This window comes from Diadema antillarum, unplaced genomic scaffold (assembly GCF_040938485.1).
Source record: "Diadema antillarum isolate AM-2024a unplaced genomic scaffold, OU_Dant_1.0 seq00000802_RagTag, whole genome shotgun sequence".
Taxonomy (NCBI): Eukaryota; Metazoa; Echinodermata; class Echinoidea; order Diadematoida; family Diadematidae; genus Diadema; species Diadema antillarum.
The window spans coordinates 309,013-325,415 of NW_027271684.1; the positions used below are offsets into that span (position 1 = coordinate 309,013).

Sequence of the window (16,403 nt, forward strand, 5' to 3'; positions counted from 1 at the left end):
CTTCGGGGCAAATTCAGAATTTGTCGGTGCTTATATTGTTATGGTGCATGATTCAGCCTCATGCACTATATATATAATATAAAAAAATATAGCTTTGCGAGTATCGATGCACGACGGTGGATCTGCTGCATGCATGCATGCTGGCGGCGAATGGGAAGAAATACACCGCTCCCTGGCCGTGCCATCACATGCCGTACTGTGTCTAGTGCGCATGCGCGTTGCTAACGGTACAGTACAGCGAAAGCGTCTACTACGGCTACTTACTCGTTTGTTTTCAGGTGTCCATGTCTGGCGTTTCTAACATTTTTGTGTCATCATACACGACATGGATCAAAATCCTGATAAATACTTCATTTTGCATGGTCGGAGAACTCCTATAAGGTACGTGAATGCATCCTTGAAGATTCCATCTATTCGTGCAGGTTTTGATGGCGGTATTTACTGTGAAAATTGCTCACATAGCATAGGGCAGTCGAACTTTGTACGGTCGCTAGGTAGGAAAAGCCCGCAGCTACTGCAGCGAGCCGGATTGGCGGAGGACGTAGGCTGCAGCTTGTGACATACAATGTAGACTGTAACGTCAGACCGATGCAGCATGCAGGTGTCTGTCTCTTCACGGTGGGCTTCTTATCTGACATTGGGACATGTATGGTCAGTCCCCCACTGACCATATACATGTCCCAAAGTCAGATGAGAAGCCCACCGTGAAGAGATAGATATTTGGTATCATTGGACATTAATTGCATTGGTCTATCTCATGATCTGTGCGGTAGCTACAGGGACAGTGTATACAACTTACAAGTGCTGAGCTCCGTTTCATGAAAGCCTGACAAGTTGTCATCCTCTGCTGAGACTAAGAGTGCAGACTTCTAGTAAAATTCTACCATCAGTCCATAAAAATATCTACTAATCGAATAGTAACACTTTTTGAATAAACAGTCAGTCAGTGACCAGAGCTTGTCATATCAGCCAATGGTCTAGATATAGAATGTATGACCAAACGTTGTGGGACCGGACACGTATTGTAAGTGCGTCTGTAATGAAAATGGCGCACCCAGGAATTCTCACGCCGTTTTCAGAGTATGTTGTCTAGTAGTAGTAGGATGGGGGGTTGGGTGTCCGGACACTTAAGACTCTCGCGTACTGACTTGCTTATTTTACTTTGAATACGCATTTACGCACAGCTCCTCACCGACAACTGTTTATGCGTAGGCGCGTCACTGTCAAACCAGACGCAATTTACAGTACGCGTCCGGTCCCACAACCTGTCCGGACACCCAGTGACTGGGTATATATGAGGAGTCTATATCGAGTCTTTTGAGGTAAAGAAGGGTGCATATTCTATGTAAAATGGGTAAACGTTTAAGTTTTCACGCGTGAACTTTATTAATACATTGTAAGTGTCCAGAAACACAACCCCCCATCATATAGGTTCTAGATCCTACACTGTAGCTTACAATTTTAATAGACTTGTTTCTGTCTAACGTTAGATTCTATTTCTCTTTTTCTCCTCCTCACAATCTCTTTCCTCTTGAATAAGACATTCCTTTCCATCCTGCGTTTCTAACTGATGTTAGTGTTAACTCTTTCAGGTTTGAATCACAGCTAAAGGTGTAACCAGTTAGACACTAACTTAGAGTGGTTGGACCTTACCAGTTAGTCCGTGTATGGTTTGGTGTCCAATATCGACACCCTGGCCTAATGTAACAATAGAATTAGAAACCTAAAATATCGCTTTACCTTTACCTTTACCAAAGATACTGGAAGATTGCTGTGTAGCAGCAGTCGAGCTTCCAGGTCTATCCTCTTCTATCATCAGCCCACTTATTGGTAGGTGGTTTCTTGTCCAGTTCAAAAGAAGGCAAGGCAGACAGGCTGTTAGTAATTACTGCTCATCACACATCAATTAGTTACAATCTTACAATTTGTCTGAAATTTTACTCACATGTAGACTTTCTAGACCTAAAGAAAATACTCTGAATTCACAAGCTTGCATTTAAAATGTGATTTGCAGTACTACTAGTAGTAGCTAGGTCTACATGCTCCAAGATAACTGCTTTGAACTTGTACAATTTGTAGATCTAGAGTGTTATTTTGACGCAGTAATTTTGAAACTGACACCCCTACCCTCTATTGACAATACGTGTGAAATATGCACGTAATGTTTTTCCAATGTGCATTTATAATCTATGGTATTGTTACAACGGGTTATAAATAACTGAATTAATAACAGCGGGTTGAATTGACTTACGTGTTAGCTTATTCACTGCAGGTCTCCAACTGCCCAAGGTGCATCTTCTCCGCGCACATCCATGGCCATGGATGACGCGCTGTGCGCTGCCTGGCAACGCAGTGTGATGCGCGTTGCCAGGATGAGGGATATCCACTACATTATCCCCTCCTTACAAATTTGACGTCCCGTCAAATAAATATTACCTTGTCTTGACACAAACACGTTTCAATTCAACCAATAATGAACTACAACTCTTTTTTTTTTTTTTAACTACACTGATCTCATTCGTTACGCCTCGAACATTGCGCTGTATCCCTGTCCTCAACAGGTACCAATTTTCAAGCGCTCTAATGCTGAAAGTGACAAACGAGATCCGCGCATCTCGTCCGGTAGAGATCCGAATTACTCTTTTAAATTCTTTTATCCAAAAGAATAAAATACTCGTATAGACTAATGAAAAACAATGGTGTCAGAAGGTGTCTGAAACGCAATTCACCACACACCAAAACATTCTAAACTGAAAGCTAACTAAATGAATAAAGAAACTCAACAACATCAACAGCAACAACAACAACTATAAGACTCTTAATTTCCATCATCACTTGTCTGAGTGCACTTATTAAGCATTGTTGCTAACTTCGTCTCTTCGTCAGCCAGCCAGAATTCCTTGTGCACTCTGTACTGCCACAACCTATCACGGTGCACAACTTTGGGCTTGCTTCGTTTGGTCATCTGAATTCTGTAGACCACATCATTCAGTCTCTTCAATATTGTGAATGGTCCCTCCCACTCCGACTTGAGTTTAGGTGATAATCCTTTGCGCCTACGAGGATTGTGCAGCCACACCTGTTCTCCTTTCTCTAAAGTTTCATCATACATCCTTTTCGGCGTCAATATGTCCTTCGGTCCTGTACCACTGGGAGTTATGGAGAATAGGTCCTGTCGTTTACGCAGAAACTTCCGCATTTTATCTTTCTCTTCCATAGAAAGATCCGTCCCACCCCTTCCAGCTGGTGGCTTCAAATGCGGTTTCAACTCAATCTGCTTCACCTCGACACCTTCTATCTCTCCCTTCATTCCCTCCCTATTTGAAGGATTGATAACACATTCGACACTTTCGCATGTTCCACTGCACATGCTACGAGAAAGAGTGCAAGCATCTAACTCTACAGGTGCAGCAACGCATCTCGATCCCAAATTACCCAATGTCTCACCTGACATTATCCCCACTTGATAATCTACCCCTTGGTGAGATTCGGTGACATCTACTCTCATGTCACACTTCGTTGATACGTCAACTGGTACATTATTTATTTCATTTCTTTCTGGTACCTCAGCCAAAGATGCTACAATTCTCGAGCATTTCATACTGCTAGCGCCCGACGCCTCTCGAAGAAGTGGAATTTCATTTATACCCATCTTGAGTGTTCGAGATGCCATATCGATCATGCAATCTTGCGTAGAAAGAAAGTCAATGCCAATGATGCCCTCATCGACAATATCAGCGACGATAACACGATGCTCCACCACGTCATGGCCCATGCGAATGCGCACCCACGCGGTACCTCTAACATCCGCCTTCTCACCAGTCACTGTGACAATTCGTCGTGCATCTGCAGTAAGTTGCATTCGTGTCTTCCTCTCGATTCTTCCCCAGACATCCGGTCTGATTAGGGTCACCCCTGACCCAGTATCGACGAGGAACCTACACGCCTCTCCTTCAACTTCACCACTCACGACAAGCCCTCCCGGCTCTCCTCCCAGTGACCTGATCATAACGTGATTTGGAGCATTCTCAAAGTTCCTAGTCGTCCTCTGCTCCGTGAGGGCGACTACTGGTCGTTTCCCTGCTTCTCCCGGGAAGCAGAAGTTAACGTGCAATCCTTTGCTAGATGGCCTCGTTGTTTGCAGACGGCACACGTCATTTCAGGGCAATCCCTGATAAAGTGTCCCACTTCGCCGCAGTTGTAGCATTGCCCTTTTCCCTTTTGTGTGGTCTTCTCTCTACCACCACTTCCACGTCTGATAGCTTTCTCGAGTCTCTCAACCAGCGTGTCCATCAATCCCCCAATGTCATTGTCAACTTTCACCTCCCTTGTCCTGACATCCCTCTGTCTTTCTCTGCTAGCTAGGGAAAACGACTCCAGTTCGAGAGCGAGCTGCAAAGCCTCGTGAAGCGTAGCGCAACGATGTTGACGAAGTCGCAAACGCATATCCTCATCGCTGATGGCGTCGATAAACTGATCGAGAGCTAGCGACTCGTGAATTGCGGTGCCTGCGTCCGGATATGCCTGCATAACGAGACGCTCTAAGTCTCCTGCTAACTCAGGCAAGCTCTCGTCAGGGCGGCGTCGACGATTTCTAAACTGTACGCGACTCAGTTCCGACTGGTGGACGCAGCCAAATCGCATTCCAAGGGCTTGCACTAGTACCCGAAATTCACCTCTCTGCTGTGCTGGAATGGTAGCTAGAACCGAAGCCGCCTTACCTGTCAGACTTGCTGCCAGATAAACAGCCATCTGATCTTCATCCCACCCATTTGATCGTGCTATCAAAGAAAACTGAGAGAAGTAAGCTTCCCACGGCACTGTTCCATTGTACGATGGCGGTAGAATCACTTTGCCGCGTTTCTGATTCGAACTAGACTGTTCTTGTACTTGCGACGGAGATGGTTCCCTGACTTGATCAACTTTAATTTCTTCACGCTTAGTTTCAACAGCTGCCATGCGCCCTTCAAGTTCTTTTTGACTAGCTGTAACCGAGTCTAATTTCGCATTAATCGTAGATGTAGTCTGCTGCAAGCTTACAGTCAACCCATTCAACGCCGTAAGTAAGGCAGTCACGGCAGACTGATCGCTCGATGTCTGACGACTTTTTGCAGTTTTAGTTTGTCGCTTAGAGCGCGTTATTACCGGTGTTCGGCGCATCATGCTCGGTACATCAGCCACTGATCATAAATCATAAACACACATTAACAATAGATGAAACACATCAGTTTACCGTCAGCTGGCAACTTACGCAAAATACACCTATCTCATCAACAAGTTATCCCCATAACTCCACTCGATCAATTCAACCACCTCTCACAATTTGTACCTAAGGTTATAATTCAGTTTCATCCCACTCCTGACACCAATGTTACAACGGGTTATAAATAACTGAATTAATAACAGCGGGTTGAATTGACTTACGTGTTAGCTTATTCACTGCAGGTCTCCAACTGCCCAAGGTGCATCTTCTCCGCGCACATCCATGGCCATGGATGACGCGCTGTGCGCTGCCTGGCAACGCAGTGTGATGCGCGTTGCCAGGATGAGGGATATCCACTACAGTATCATTGTTTTTATGTTGATCTTGTTTATTATTGGGATTTTCAGTAATATTTGGACATCTTCAAATCCCCGGTGAAGAATGCAAAACCACTGCATGTAGTCTCACGCATGAATGTTCGTTCTTTACGCGCAATTATATAGAGGGGTGTCGGTTTCAATGTACAGTGTCGATGTGTTAGACACCTACCATACTATTACTATTACTTATCGACCGCTTTCTTATTTAATACCTCGCATTTTAGAAAATATTCCTTAGATTCACCTTAATTTTATGTCACTAAAGGCAGAAAATACTGCAGATTCATATCACGGGCTCAGATTGTTGACTGGTACCGTACTATCGTATGCGCAGAATAATTTTCTCTGCAGCAAACGCAGGTGACATTTTTTTACTGTGAGCCAGTGCAAGCTCATCAGTTTAATTGACCTCCTGTTCTCCCATTGATAAAGCACTGAATGGCAATGACGTGTTAACATCATGTTTGTTATTAACTGTTAACTAATGAGGATTTTCTTCAATTCTTTTTCCTCCTGTTTCCTCAGGGTATTTGCCTGCAAAGGGTTCTAGGCCCTATTGAGTTTCCTGCAGCCTTACTGAAAATAGGGTATACTGTAACCCCGGGGCGCTGTAACCAGTACGTGTTGGGGCAGCTGGTGCAGTTAGTCCTACTGATGCTAGCCTATACTGTATGTCTCGATCCAAGTCTAGTCTAGAACCCAAAATTTGTGCATATTTCAGTCACAGTACATTCTATGAAATTCTGCTCACATAGAGCACTTTAGAAAATTCCAATCAAACCACAAGTTCTGTGGTCGATACCAGATTTTTTTTTCCTTATTTTTTTTTTTTTTTTAGTAGTATCATCATCAAACTCATTTTACTGGACTAAGCAGGATAGGAAGGGGCCCGTACCTTGCCATCCTGCACCCATATGATGAAAAATCTAGTGCACACATACATGTATTTATATTACAACCTAGATCTAAAAGATGTGTGTGGGGGACCATCAGCATGATACCAACACTTATTAAGTTACATATTCCTTGTATAAACTTATATTTTAAAGAAAATATGACCAGCTGTCACCTCAGTTTGCTTGGTTGTGGTAATAACCCTGCAAAGTTCCAAGCATACTGCACACAGTTCCATGCTTACATTTTTGTTCAGTACGCTTGTAGCAATTTTACGCAGGGTGGCGGATTTAGGGCCCCTGGCGATGTGCGGGTACCTCACTAGATTATGTAGAGTCTATGCGGGTCATTGCTATAGTTGGCAGCTGTGCACAAACGCATGAATGATACATCATAAATTACCTATACAGTGTCATACTAATATTTTCTTGTTTTGTGTTACTTTTCTTCATCATAGAGACAAGGATTCGACGTTCCTTTCAAATTCTCAACGGACGCTGAGTACAAGGAATCTGTCTCAAACTACCCTATATCATACAGATGTGAGAAACTCCATTCTACATAACTCTCCTGGTGATTGGACTGGGCATCAATCTCTGGCGGAGACGAAGCAATCATGGCGGAGTCCCTCTCCAGAAAATCCCTATGCGGAAGTTCAGGAAAACTTGCGTGCCAAGAATTCTGAGCTGAGCCTTGACCTCAGGAGTCTAAACAGCAGTTTGAACAAAAGCCTCAGCAAGAGTGTGAGTTTCAGTGATAAGAAGACTAATGCACAGAAAAAACAGCGGGATGATGATGAGCTCAGTTTAGAAGACACCTTTGAAGAAGAACTGCAGCGTCTAATTGATGCCGACACCCTTGAACTTGAAGAAATGGAGCAGAATTTTGCTGGCAAGTCACAAAGAAAGACAAAATTTCAGTGGTACGTTGAGCCTGTACACCTTACAAGGGACTCTGACTATCCAGTCTTCAGTAGTCTTGGCGCAAAGGAGCACACGGTCTCCCTGGTCAACCGCACCACAGGGGTGCTCGGCACTGAAATGGCTCAGCGGAAAGTTGCGTCAAATATCATGCTGGACGATGAGGCTAAGCAATACTTTCCAGTGACCTTGGGAGAAGTGCCCGCGATTATGGAGACCCTAACCATGGCCCCACCCCTGGAGACAGCTGCGCAGGCTGTGAGGGACCGCACAAGTAGGAGTGTAATGAGTGATGTGGGCCCAAGGAAGACTGCCGCGGGGATCAAAACTGGCTCAACGAGCCGCAAACCAGCTAGTGCCTCAGGGAGGCTAAGAACTTCACAGAGGAGAATGCAAGAAAGTCAAACTCTGCAAGATCCACAGATGAAGGCAACCAGAGACTACAGTTACTTGAAGGTGAGAGTATGGCCAATTTATCATAAAGACGATGGCCTACATACTGTATATCATGCAGAGACTCCAACTCTCCCGCTTTCGATGGGAGATCTCCCGCCGAAAGCCCATTTTTGCAAAATCTCCCGTTCTCCCGCTTGAGATTTAATTTCTCCCGCCCTGGCTCTATGTCTCATCATAATATGTTGAAAATAAGCCTGACATAGCATGAGAAAGCATCTATAGAACCCTAGAGCTGCCAGGGCCCTTAGGTATAAGTGGGCCCTGGACCCCAGCCGCAAGGAACTTCGCGCTCGTGATGATGTTTCGCGCACATCAAGTTGCGGTCTCCCGTTTGCTAGGGGTTTCAGGCGGGAGAATCTCCAGATCAGAAGGTGCTTGGGGTTGGAGTCTCTGTATCATGTACACGTGTACATGTATGCATGTTGACCTGTACTTGCTAGATGCTGGACAGAGTCCGACTCCCTTCTGCTGTAAATATCTGCAGCTCATTGTATCTGGTAGATAACTGTGTCTGGAGTCAATTGATGGAAATACAAATTTGTATGCCAGAATGCACCATGCCATTGTAGCATGTGAGACTGTGCCATATCATGACACACAGTATGACACACTGTGGCACAGGTTGAGGTATATTTAGTGTATTCTGTATTGAAATCTTGCTTCTAAGGTGCTGTTTTTGCATACTTTCCTAATTTATATACATGTGCAAAATTTTGTAAAAGCTCAGTCAACATGTCATAAATTTTGGAAAGTTACATTAGTATTCCTTTTATCACTTCTAGTTTAAATCCAACCGATAAAATAGTATTCAATTTGTATAGATGTCTACCCCATTACATATTGCTACATCAAACTGGAGTACTTTCTAATGTACCACAACATAAAAAGATGTTGTATTCTTTCATTGATCACGCCAGTGTAGATTTGACATATTGTGATTAATTATCAAACATTTTATTACTATGCAAAATAGCTTGTATTATCAATTTAAGAAACTTTTTGCTTTGTTTTGTGTAAAAAGGTGCCTTACATATAACCAAAATTACTATGAATTTTCCTAATGTTATGACTAATATGTGACCCTGCACCTCAAAACAAACAAAAAGTCGCCAGACATGAATTTTCAGTTTAGACCATATTCTGAAAGAGCAGACTTTAAGCTTTAAAATGATGTATAACTCAAATCAAATGGACTCTCCTAACCTATCTAAATATTGGAAAGAAAGGACAAACTCAGGAAAAGTGTGAACTGAGAAAAGAGGCTCTGAAGTACAGTGTCTATTCAAGCGCTTAATCTTTACCAAACCGTGCTGGCTGTGCGATGAATGGGACAAAAAACAGGAAGTAAACCACCAGAGTAACAACAATGAAGAGATTATCAAATTAAACTTAAATTAAGCATGCCTCATTAAGACATTCTGTCCATAATTACTTCCAACTTTCAAAGCAGTAGCACTATCCTTTCAAAAGTTATTAGAGTTGAAAGTGAAGAGTGTGGACAAGGTTTTTCAAAAATGAAAAAGGGATTCTAAAGACACACCTAATCACACCAAATCACATCTACCAAAAATGTTCGAGATAAACTGCTAAAAAACACACTTTCCTGCCCGTTTTATGATACCAAATTTTAGCATAATGTAACAGAAGACCCGCTCTTTCAGAAAATATGAAAAAGTTAAGTTCGGCTAGGTTGACCCATTTCACTTATTTTCAGTCCTCACGCAAAATCAGTGTGTGCGACTTTATGTTCGTTTTGAGGTGCACTGTCACATATTGTAACACTGTTATGATTGATGAAATGGAATCATATGCTTCAGAAACAGATAAAATGATATGTCATCTACAGAAAGATACAGGAAGTATATTGTTATTTCCTTTCTACATCATATAGGGCCTATTGCTGCATATATTTATTTTCCTTCATTTGTTGTCACTGTGCAGGCATCACAGCAGTTCGTTGATCAAAAGGTGGTGGCGTCACCCTTTGAATATGAGCTGGCCAAGCTGCGCATGGAGCGGCTGCGACTCGAGGAGCAGCGGATCCTGGAAACCAAGCGCCAGGACGAGCTTGAGCGGATCCGGGGACCAACCCCAAAATGGTGAGAACTTGGAAACATTTTACTCAATTTGTTTATTGTACATGCTGGTTGCTTGTGGTACCATTACACAAAACTACTGTGCTGTAAAATGTATTGGTTAAAGAAGATTATTCTCTCAAAAAAATAATTACATCACTGATATCAAAGATCACTGAAGAGGACACATGGTATTTGTAGTTACTTCTAGTTATGTTCTCATCTCTTTAGAAGCATAGCTGTTCCTTTAGTTATTTTTTTTTGTTGCTTTATTTCCTTAGTCATCATTATTATATTTTCTTTTCTTTTAACCCTCAACCCCAGCCAAGAGTGATTTTATCAATGCCTGCTTTCTCGTTAGCAACAATTGAATATCCACTATTTACATGTGCATTTTCAATGCACCTGCGGAATTCTTTCAATACTATTGATCAAATGTGTAATTTGAAATATAAAATGGTTAGTACCATGGATCACTGGCAGTGGTCTCTGTTATGTAATATATAGTCAAAATATTGCCATGCCTGTCTTTGTATTATAGTATGGTATAAGGTATCTCTCCTTCATGGTCAGTGTTGTGGAGAAACCTGTTTTATAAGATGGTATTATCCTCTATTGAAAGTGTGACATTTTAAATGTGTTTTCATTTCTAATGCAGGTATGAACTGAAAACTCCAAAGTTTACCTACGAGCATGCCAAGAACAATCAACTCATCAACAGCAAGAAGGAGTGGCAGGCATTGTATGACTATCGGACTGAGCTTCTGTCTGCCTCTCACGAGTTCACCAAATCTGCAACCTGATGTGTGGCACATGTGGCTCACCCGAGTGGGATGATTTCTCAGGCATGTTTCCTTGAGGACAGCTCACATACAGTACAGATCCTCCGGGTCTCGATGTGGTGGTGTACTTCATGGCTGCGTCACAACGCAGGTTTCACAGTCCTGACAATCTGACTGCAAAAATGCTGGAAAAGCTGCTTGGACGTGTCCTGCTGTGATCAATACGTGTGGACATGCATTCAGCGATGATCTTGTTGATCCTTAGCAGCTGATATAGATAATAGAGAGGAGTTGAAGTTCAAGTAAAGATGGGCTGAATGGAAAAGAAGCAAATGGAAAAAAGCCTTATTTAAGTTGTAAAACACATTTATGTGTTCACTCAGGTTCACTGGTATGGCACCAAAGAAAATAAGATTATGACAGTGTGGAAGTGGAACTTGCATGTTTTGTGTAATGCATGCTGGATAGGCTGTCATAGAGAACAATTTTATTCCAATGCAACATCAACATCATGATAGCATGTGATGTGATGGTTTAATTGGTTTTTGAAACACTGCTCATGAAAAAAAAATATATATATATATATAAATATATATATATATATATATATATATATATATATATGATATATTGTGCTTCTAGACTTTCAGTTCCATTCCATTAAAAAAACAAACAAAAGAAACACTCAGAAAACATCAAAAACCAAAAATCAGCCAAGTTGACTTAGTACTGAGATCGTCTTTTCAAGTCGAGTGGAAATCAACCTGTGCCTCTTTATGTTGGTTTGGTGCTACATTCAATTGTCACGTACTTTCAATGGACACATGATTGTGTTGGGTTTGGTATGTAATAAAGCTGCATTACTTTGAAGTCATATTCTGTGAGCAAAGGCCAAAACAATAAAAAAATATTTGATCTTACCAATAATCAATCAACACTCAATTCGTAATGGAATCATGCTTTTAGAATTAGCTGAATATCACTTTGGTCAACTGCAAACAGGTCTCTAATGAATAAATGTAAGATGCCAAAGGTTGCATAGTGTGAATTGCTTGGAGCCATGCAAAAATACCAGTTTTATTCCAATCATCTTTTCGCCTAGCAGTGCAATAGCAGAAATGTGAGTATGTGAGTGTGCGTGTGTGTGTGTGTCTGTGTATGAATGTGTTGCTCCATGCATGACTTTGATATCTGGGCAGTAGTACAGAGAGATATAATGCCAACTCCATATTTCCATAGGACTTTCACTTTTCTGGCATTGATTATTGCATCACTTTATCAAGAGAGCATCTCTCCATTCTATTACTCACAATTTTTCCATTGTACCTCTAGGGACATAAGTAAGAATTTTTCATGAGTTCAGTTTTGTTTTGTTTTTTATAGAAGGAAAGAGAATCATGATTCTCTTTCCTTTCTTCTTGTTCCCATTTATACAAACTTGTGCTGTTTTGTTAGGTTGGATTAACTCTGTGTAGGTAATTTGAACTTGGGGCTGAGTTTTAATTTAAGCTACACCACAGCACAAAAGTTTGCAACCGTGCCTATTAAGTAGGGGTGCGTTTATAAGATTTTGCGGGCCTAGAATCACTGTTTTGAAACACTGTTTTGAAACACTGTTTCAAATCACACTTTCGTCAGGAGAGCGTCTATAAGATTTTTTCTCCGAGCGTGATGGGGCTCTTGCTCAGACTGTGCCATTGCGCAACTCACTCTGCGCAGTTTTTCCTTGGCAAAAGGTCAAACAGGGTGCGCGCAAGGCATTGTGACGTCACATAAACAGTGTTTGCGATCGCGGTTGCGTTTATAAGATTTTTGAAACACTGATTCTACAGAAACACTGTTTGTAAACGCACTATTTTGTGCGTTTACAAACAGTGTTTCAAAACACTGTTTCACATCACGGCGAGCGTTTATAAGAATTTTTTTCGAGCTAGAATCACTGTTTGGCCAGAAACAGTGTTTCAAACACTGTTTCTGGCCAAAAGAAAAATCTTATAAATGCACCCTAGGTTTCAAGGTGACAAGAACTTCACACTTCCATCTGATTCAAATTTTGTTCGAATTGCCTTGCCCCATGGATGGAATCCTAACAGCGTGTTTCTCTGTGCACATCATTGTTCCACAGCACTATGTATGATGAACTTGTATGTGGCTGCTCACATTTAACTCTTTATGTGCCACGTTCGCACCTCCGACTCAGTCGACGGCATGCCAACTTCGCATATTCTGCTCAACAAACAAAGCCGCAAAGACCGATCGATAAACCGCTAATTACTGCTAATCCCGCGGCACAATGAAAGCGTTTCTCATGCTTTTGTTCCTCTCATAAACGGCTGCCATTCTATGTAATGATCGAATATCAAGCGATGTTCCCAACTAGATTTGCTCGTACATTCTAAGTTTCTGTCACGGTTTAATGTGCAAAAGTCATGCCTTTACAGTAATGTAGCAACTGGTCATTCAAAAGAAAAATTGAAAATAGAGTCGTCATACAATTTATATCGAAACAAAGCTTGGTATTCCCATCTTAACAGAAATTTGTAGAAGTTATAAAAATTGGAAAAACAGAATTCTTTCTCAAAGCATGACTACTTTCGTGTCTCAGAATAACGTGGCACACAGGGGGTTTCCACCATGGCACGTAAAGAGTTAATAGGATCAATACTCAGGAATTTATCTGTTTGTACCAACATACTGCATACTTACACTGGAGCAGAAGTGTGAAAGTATATGGTACAAGAAACTTCCAGCAAAGCCAGTAATAGTATTACGTGTGCTTAGGGTTATGTTGCAAATTGACAATTTCCAGAGACTCCAACCCAAAGTACCTTCTGATCTGGAGATTCTCCCGCCTGAAACCCCTAGCAAACGGGAGACTCAAAGTTGATGTGTGCGAAGCGCAAAATTCCCAGGGTTCTAGATGCTCTCTGGTGCTATCTAAGGCTTATTTTTTCAACATACGATAGAAATATGTAAGAAATCCATTCCAACGGGAGACAAAGAGCCAGGGCGGGAGAAATTAAATCTCAAACGGGAGAACGGGAGATTTTGCAAAAATGGGTTTTCGGCAGGAGATCTCCCGTCGAAAACGGGAGAGTTGGAGTCTCTGAATTTCTATGTTGCCTGTGCCATAGGTTTGAACTTCCTACATTACATGCAGGAAAAACAATTACAGTTGCTCCCATAGGAAGTCCCTCCATCTCAGTAAGACATACAGTAATTGGTTATATTGAAAATACGAGTATGAATAAAATTCATAATTTACTGGTAGATTCTTTAGATGTGTTTGTGCTAATATTCATAAAAGTGTTACAGCTGCAAAAAGAAAAACCCTTCCCAATGTGAGTGAATCACTGTAAAAGTGGAAATTTTTGCAGTGTAGAAATTTTCGCGCATTTAGCGTGACCAGATACCACCGTGAAAATAAAAACATGCAAATATATTTGTGGCTCATATGTTTTAAAAAAAAAAAAAAATTACTCGCGTAAAAATATCCACTTTTACAGTAATGGTCAAGATGTCAGTCATGCTGACAGTGCTGAATGGATGATGATGAAAAGTGTTGTATCAATTCTTGTTGCCAATATCCTAATCTGCCAGGGCAGCAAAGAGTCAGTGAAGCCACTGTGACCTGTAGGCATCACCATCTGAGTACAGTGAACTCCTGTTGTAACAAAGTCCTCAGAACTGGCATTTTTCTTTTGCTATATGAAAATCTTATTTTAACCTAAGGAAGAAACAATAAAAAACAAAAACCGCATAATGTTGCTGCCTGAATTTTTACTTCATTATATCCATCTGGAATTTTTACTTCATTATATCTGGAATTTTGCTATAACCGTGTGCATTTTATAATGGGAGTGCACTGTATATCAGCCAATATTCATATGTTTGACCACTTTGGGAGAGTAGTGAAGTGGGGTCTTCCATGTACATAAGGTATGACTCTCCCACACAAGAAACAGACAGCTTCTCCCAAAGGACTTGTCAATAGAGGAGGTGAAATGCCTTGGAAAAGGGTACTGAAAGGAAACCTTGTTATAGCAAGCTGCTTGGTACGTACCACTGAAATTTCCTTGTTATTTTTGGTATCAGAAGTTACTCAAGAAATAAACATAAAACAGAATATATGTGTACCATAAATGGAATGTGACCTGCAAAATTACCTTGTGATATCAGGTATCTCACTGTATATCCGACCTCCCTATAACAAGGTTGCCCTGTGCTGCCGGGTTGGGCCTCGAACCTTATGCATGCGTGGGAGCCCCCAGTCTCATTCACAAAGTCTTTGCCTTTCAGCCACAACAGCTATGTCCCACTACTCAACACAAACAACATGGTACACATGGCTGATGTTCTCACATGACCATTATGTGACCACCCAGCTCAAAACCCACAAAAAAATATGGTAAAATGAATTTCCACTTTTCTACATAATTTACTGAAAAATGAGTAAGCTCTACGCTTTCTGAAGAAAAAGGAAACAATTTGTAACTTGTTTAAATTGGACCATCCTAATACATTTACAAAGTGATTGAAATAGGAGGAAGGAGTTGCAGTTTTGTAGAAATGGGAGAAAAAAAAAATTTAAAGATTAGGGTGATTAAAGCATGCAGTGCACAAGTATCAATTTCCCAGAGAAGCAGTGCTTGTCCTAAAAAAATATGGATAAAAACTTTATATTTCTGTTTCTGCTTTTTAAAGTTGACAAATTTTGACAGTAGGTAGAGAAAGGATTACTCTCCGATAAGACAAACTTTAAAAAAAGATGAGTCTATCAACCAAAATGACATACTGTGTTTTGGTCCATTACATAGAATCCTAAGCTGCAACTTTTTGTGGGTTTTGAGCTGGGCAGTCACATATCCTTATCGATACCAACACTTCCCACGAGCAACAGATTAAATGACATACATGTAAGCAAACAATCACCTTGTAATTATGGCGACCTGTTCATCTTTATAGCATACAATAATAACCCAACATTCACCATAAAATGAATAGTGGATGTACACAGGTGTTTTCTTCTTTTTTTTTAAAACAATAATTATACTATATGCCTGGAATGACACTCTGTCATTAGATAAATGTCTTATGTACACACATGGAAATAATCTTACCTTTTATCAATTTTAAGTCCATATTGGTTTTATCTTTTCTTTATTTTTCCTTCTGACATAACCTTGCATGGTACACTGTAGATGGAAGGACTAAACATTTCCATAGTATTTACTAGTAAAGCATTTCATTGGCTTTTTTTTTTTCTGTTTCATGTAATGCTCAATAGCCCTTTTGCTGATTTATATCACCCTCTTCAGAATTCTGATTTTTTTTTTTTTTTTTTTTTAATGATTCTGTCTTTGTTTCGAAAAATAAAAGTGGATACAGAATCAAGGATTGGGAACTACTTGAATTCTCTGATCATACCTACAGGAATGCATCTGCAGTATCTACCTAAAAATTTTGCCACAGTGATTCCACGTAGTGTGAACATTTAATCACATTGCATAAACTACACAAGTACAAGTACACAGTTAAAAACGGCATAATATAAGACTTATACAACATTGCTTCTGGAAGCAGAGACTTTTTGAAACAAGTCTATTTTGAGCTTCTGAGGGATCTTGTTTACAACTTCTTTCTTTTTCTTTTTCTTTTTTATGGGGGGGGGGGTTCAAATTTTGCAGTTGACA

General features: G+C 40.9%; 1 protein-coding gene across 1 annotated transcript; it reads left to right on the forward strand.

Annotated features, from left to right (window-relative positions):
* Positions 1–325: 325 nt before the first annotated feature.
* LOC139739494 (uncharacterized) lies at positions 326–10,731 on the forward strand. The gene is made up of 4 exons (XM_071650097.1): positions 326–381; positions 6,935–7,853; positions 9,795–9,952; positions 10,587–10,731. Exons 1-4 carry the CDS (start codon positions 326–328, stop codon positions 10,729–10,731), a joined length of 1,278 nt encoding a protein of 425 aa, XP_071506198.1.
* The last annotated feature ends 5,672 nt before the right edge of the window (positions 10,732–16,403 follow it).

Coding starts and splice junctions, on each gene's coding strand:
- LOC139739494 (XM_071650097.1), top strand. CDS start 326: ATGGATCAAAATCCTGATAAATACTTCATTTTGCATGGTCGGAGAACT. Junction 7,854..9,794: donor GAGACTACAGTTACTTGAAG/GTGAGAGTATGG, acceptor GTCACTGTGCAG/GCATCACAGCAGTTCGTTGA. Junction 9,953..10,586: donor CGGGGACCAACCCCAAAATG/GTGAGAACTTGG, acceptor TTTCTAATGCAG/GTATGAACTGAAAACTCCAA.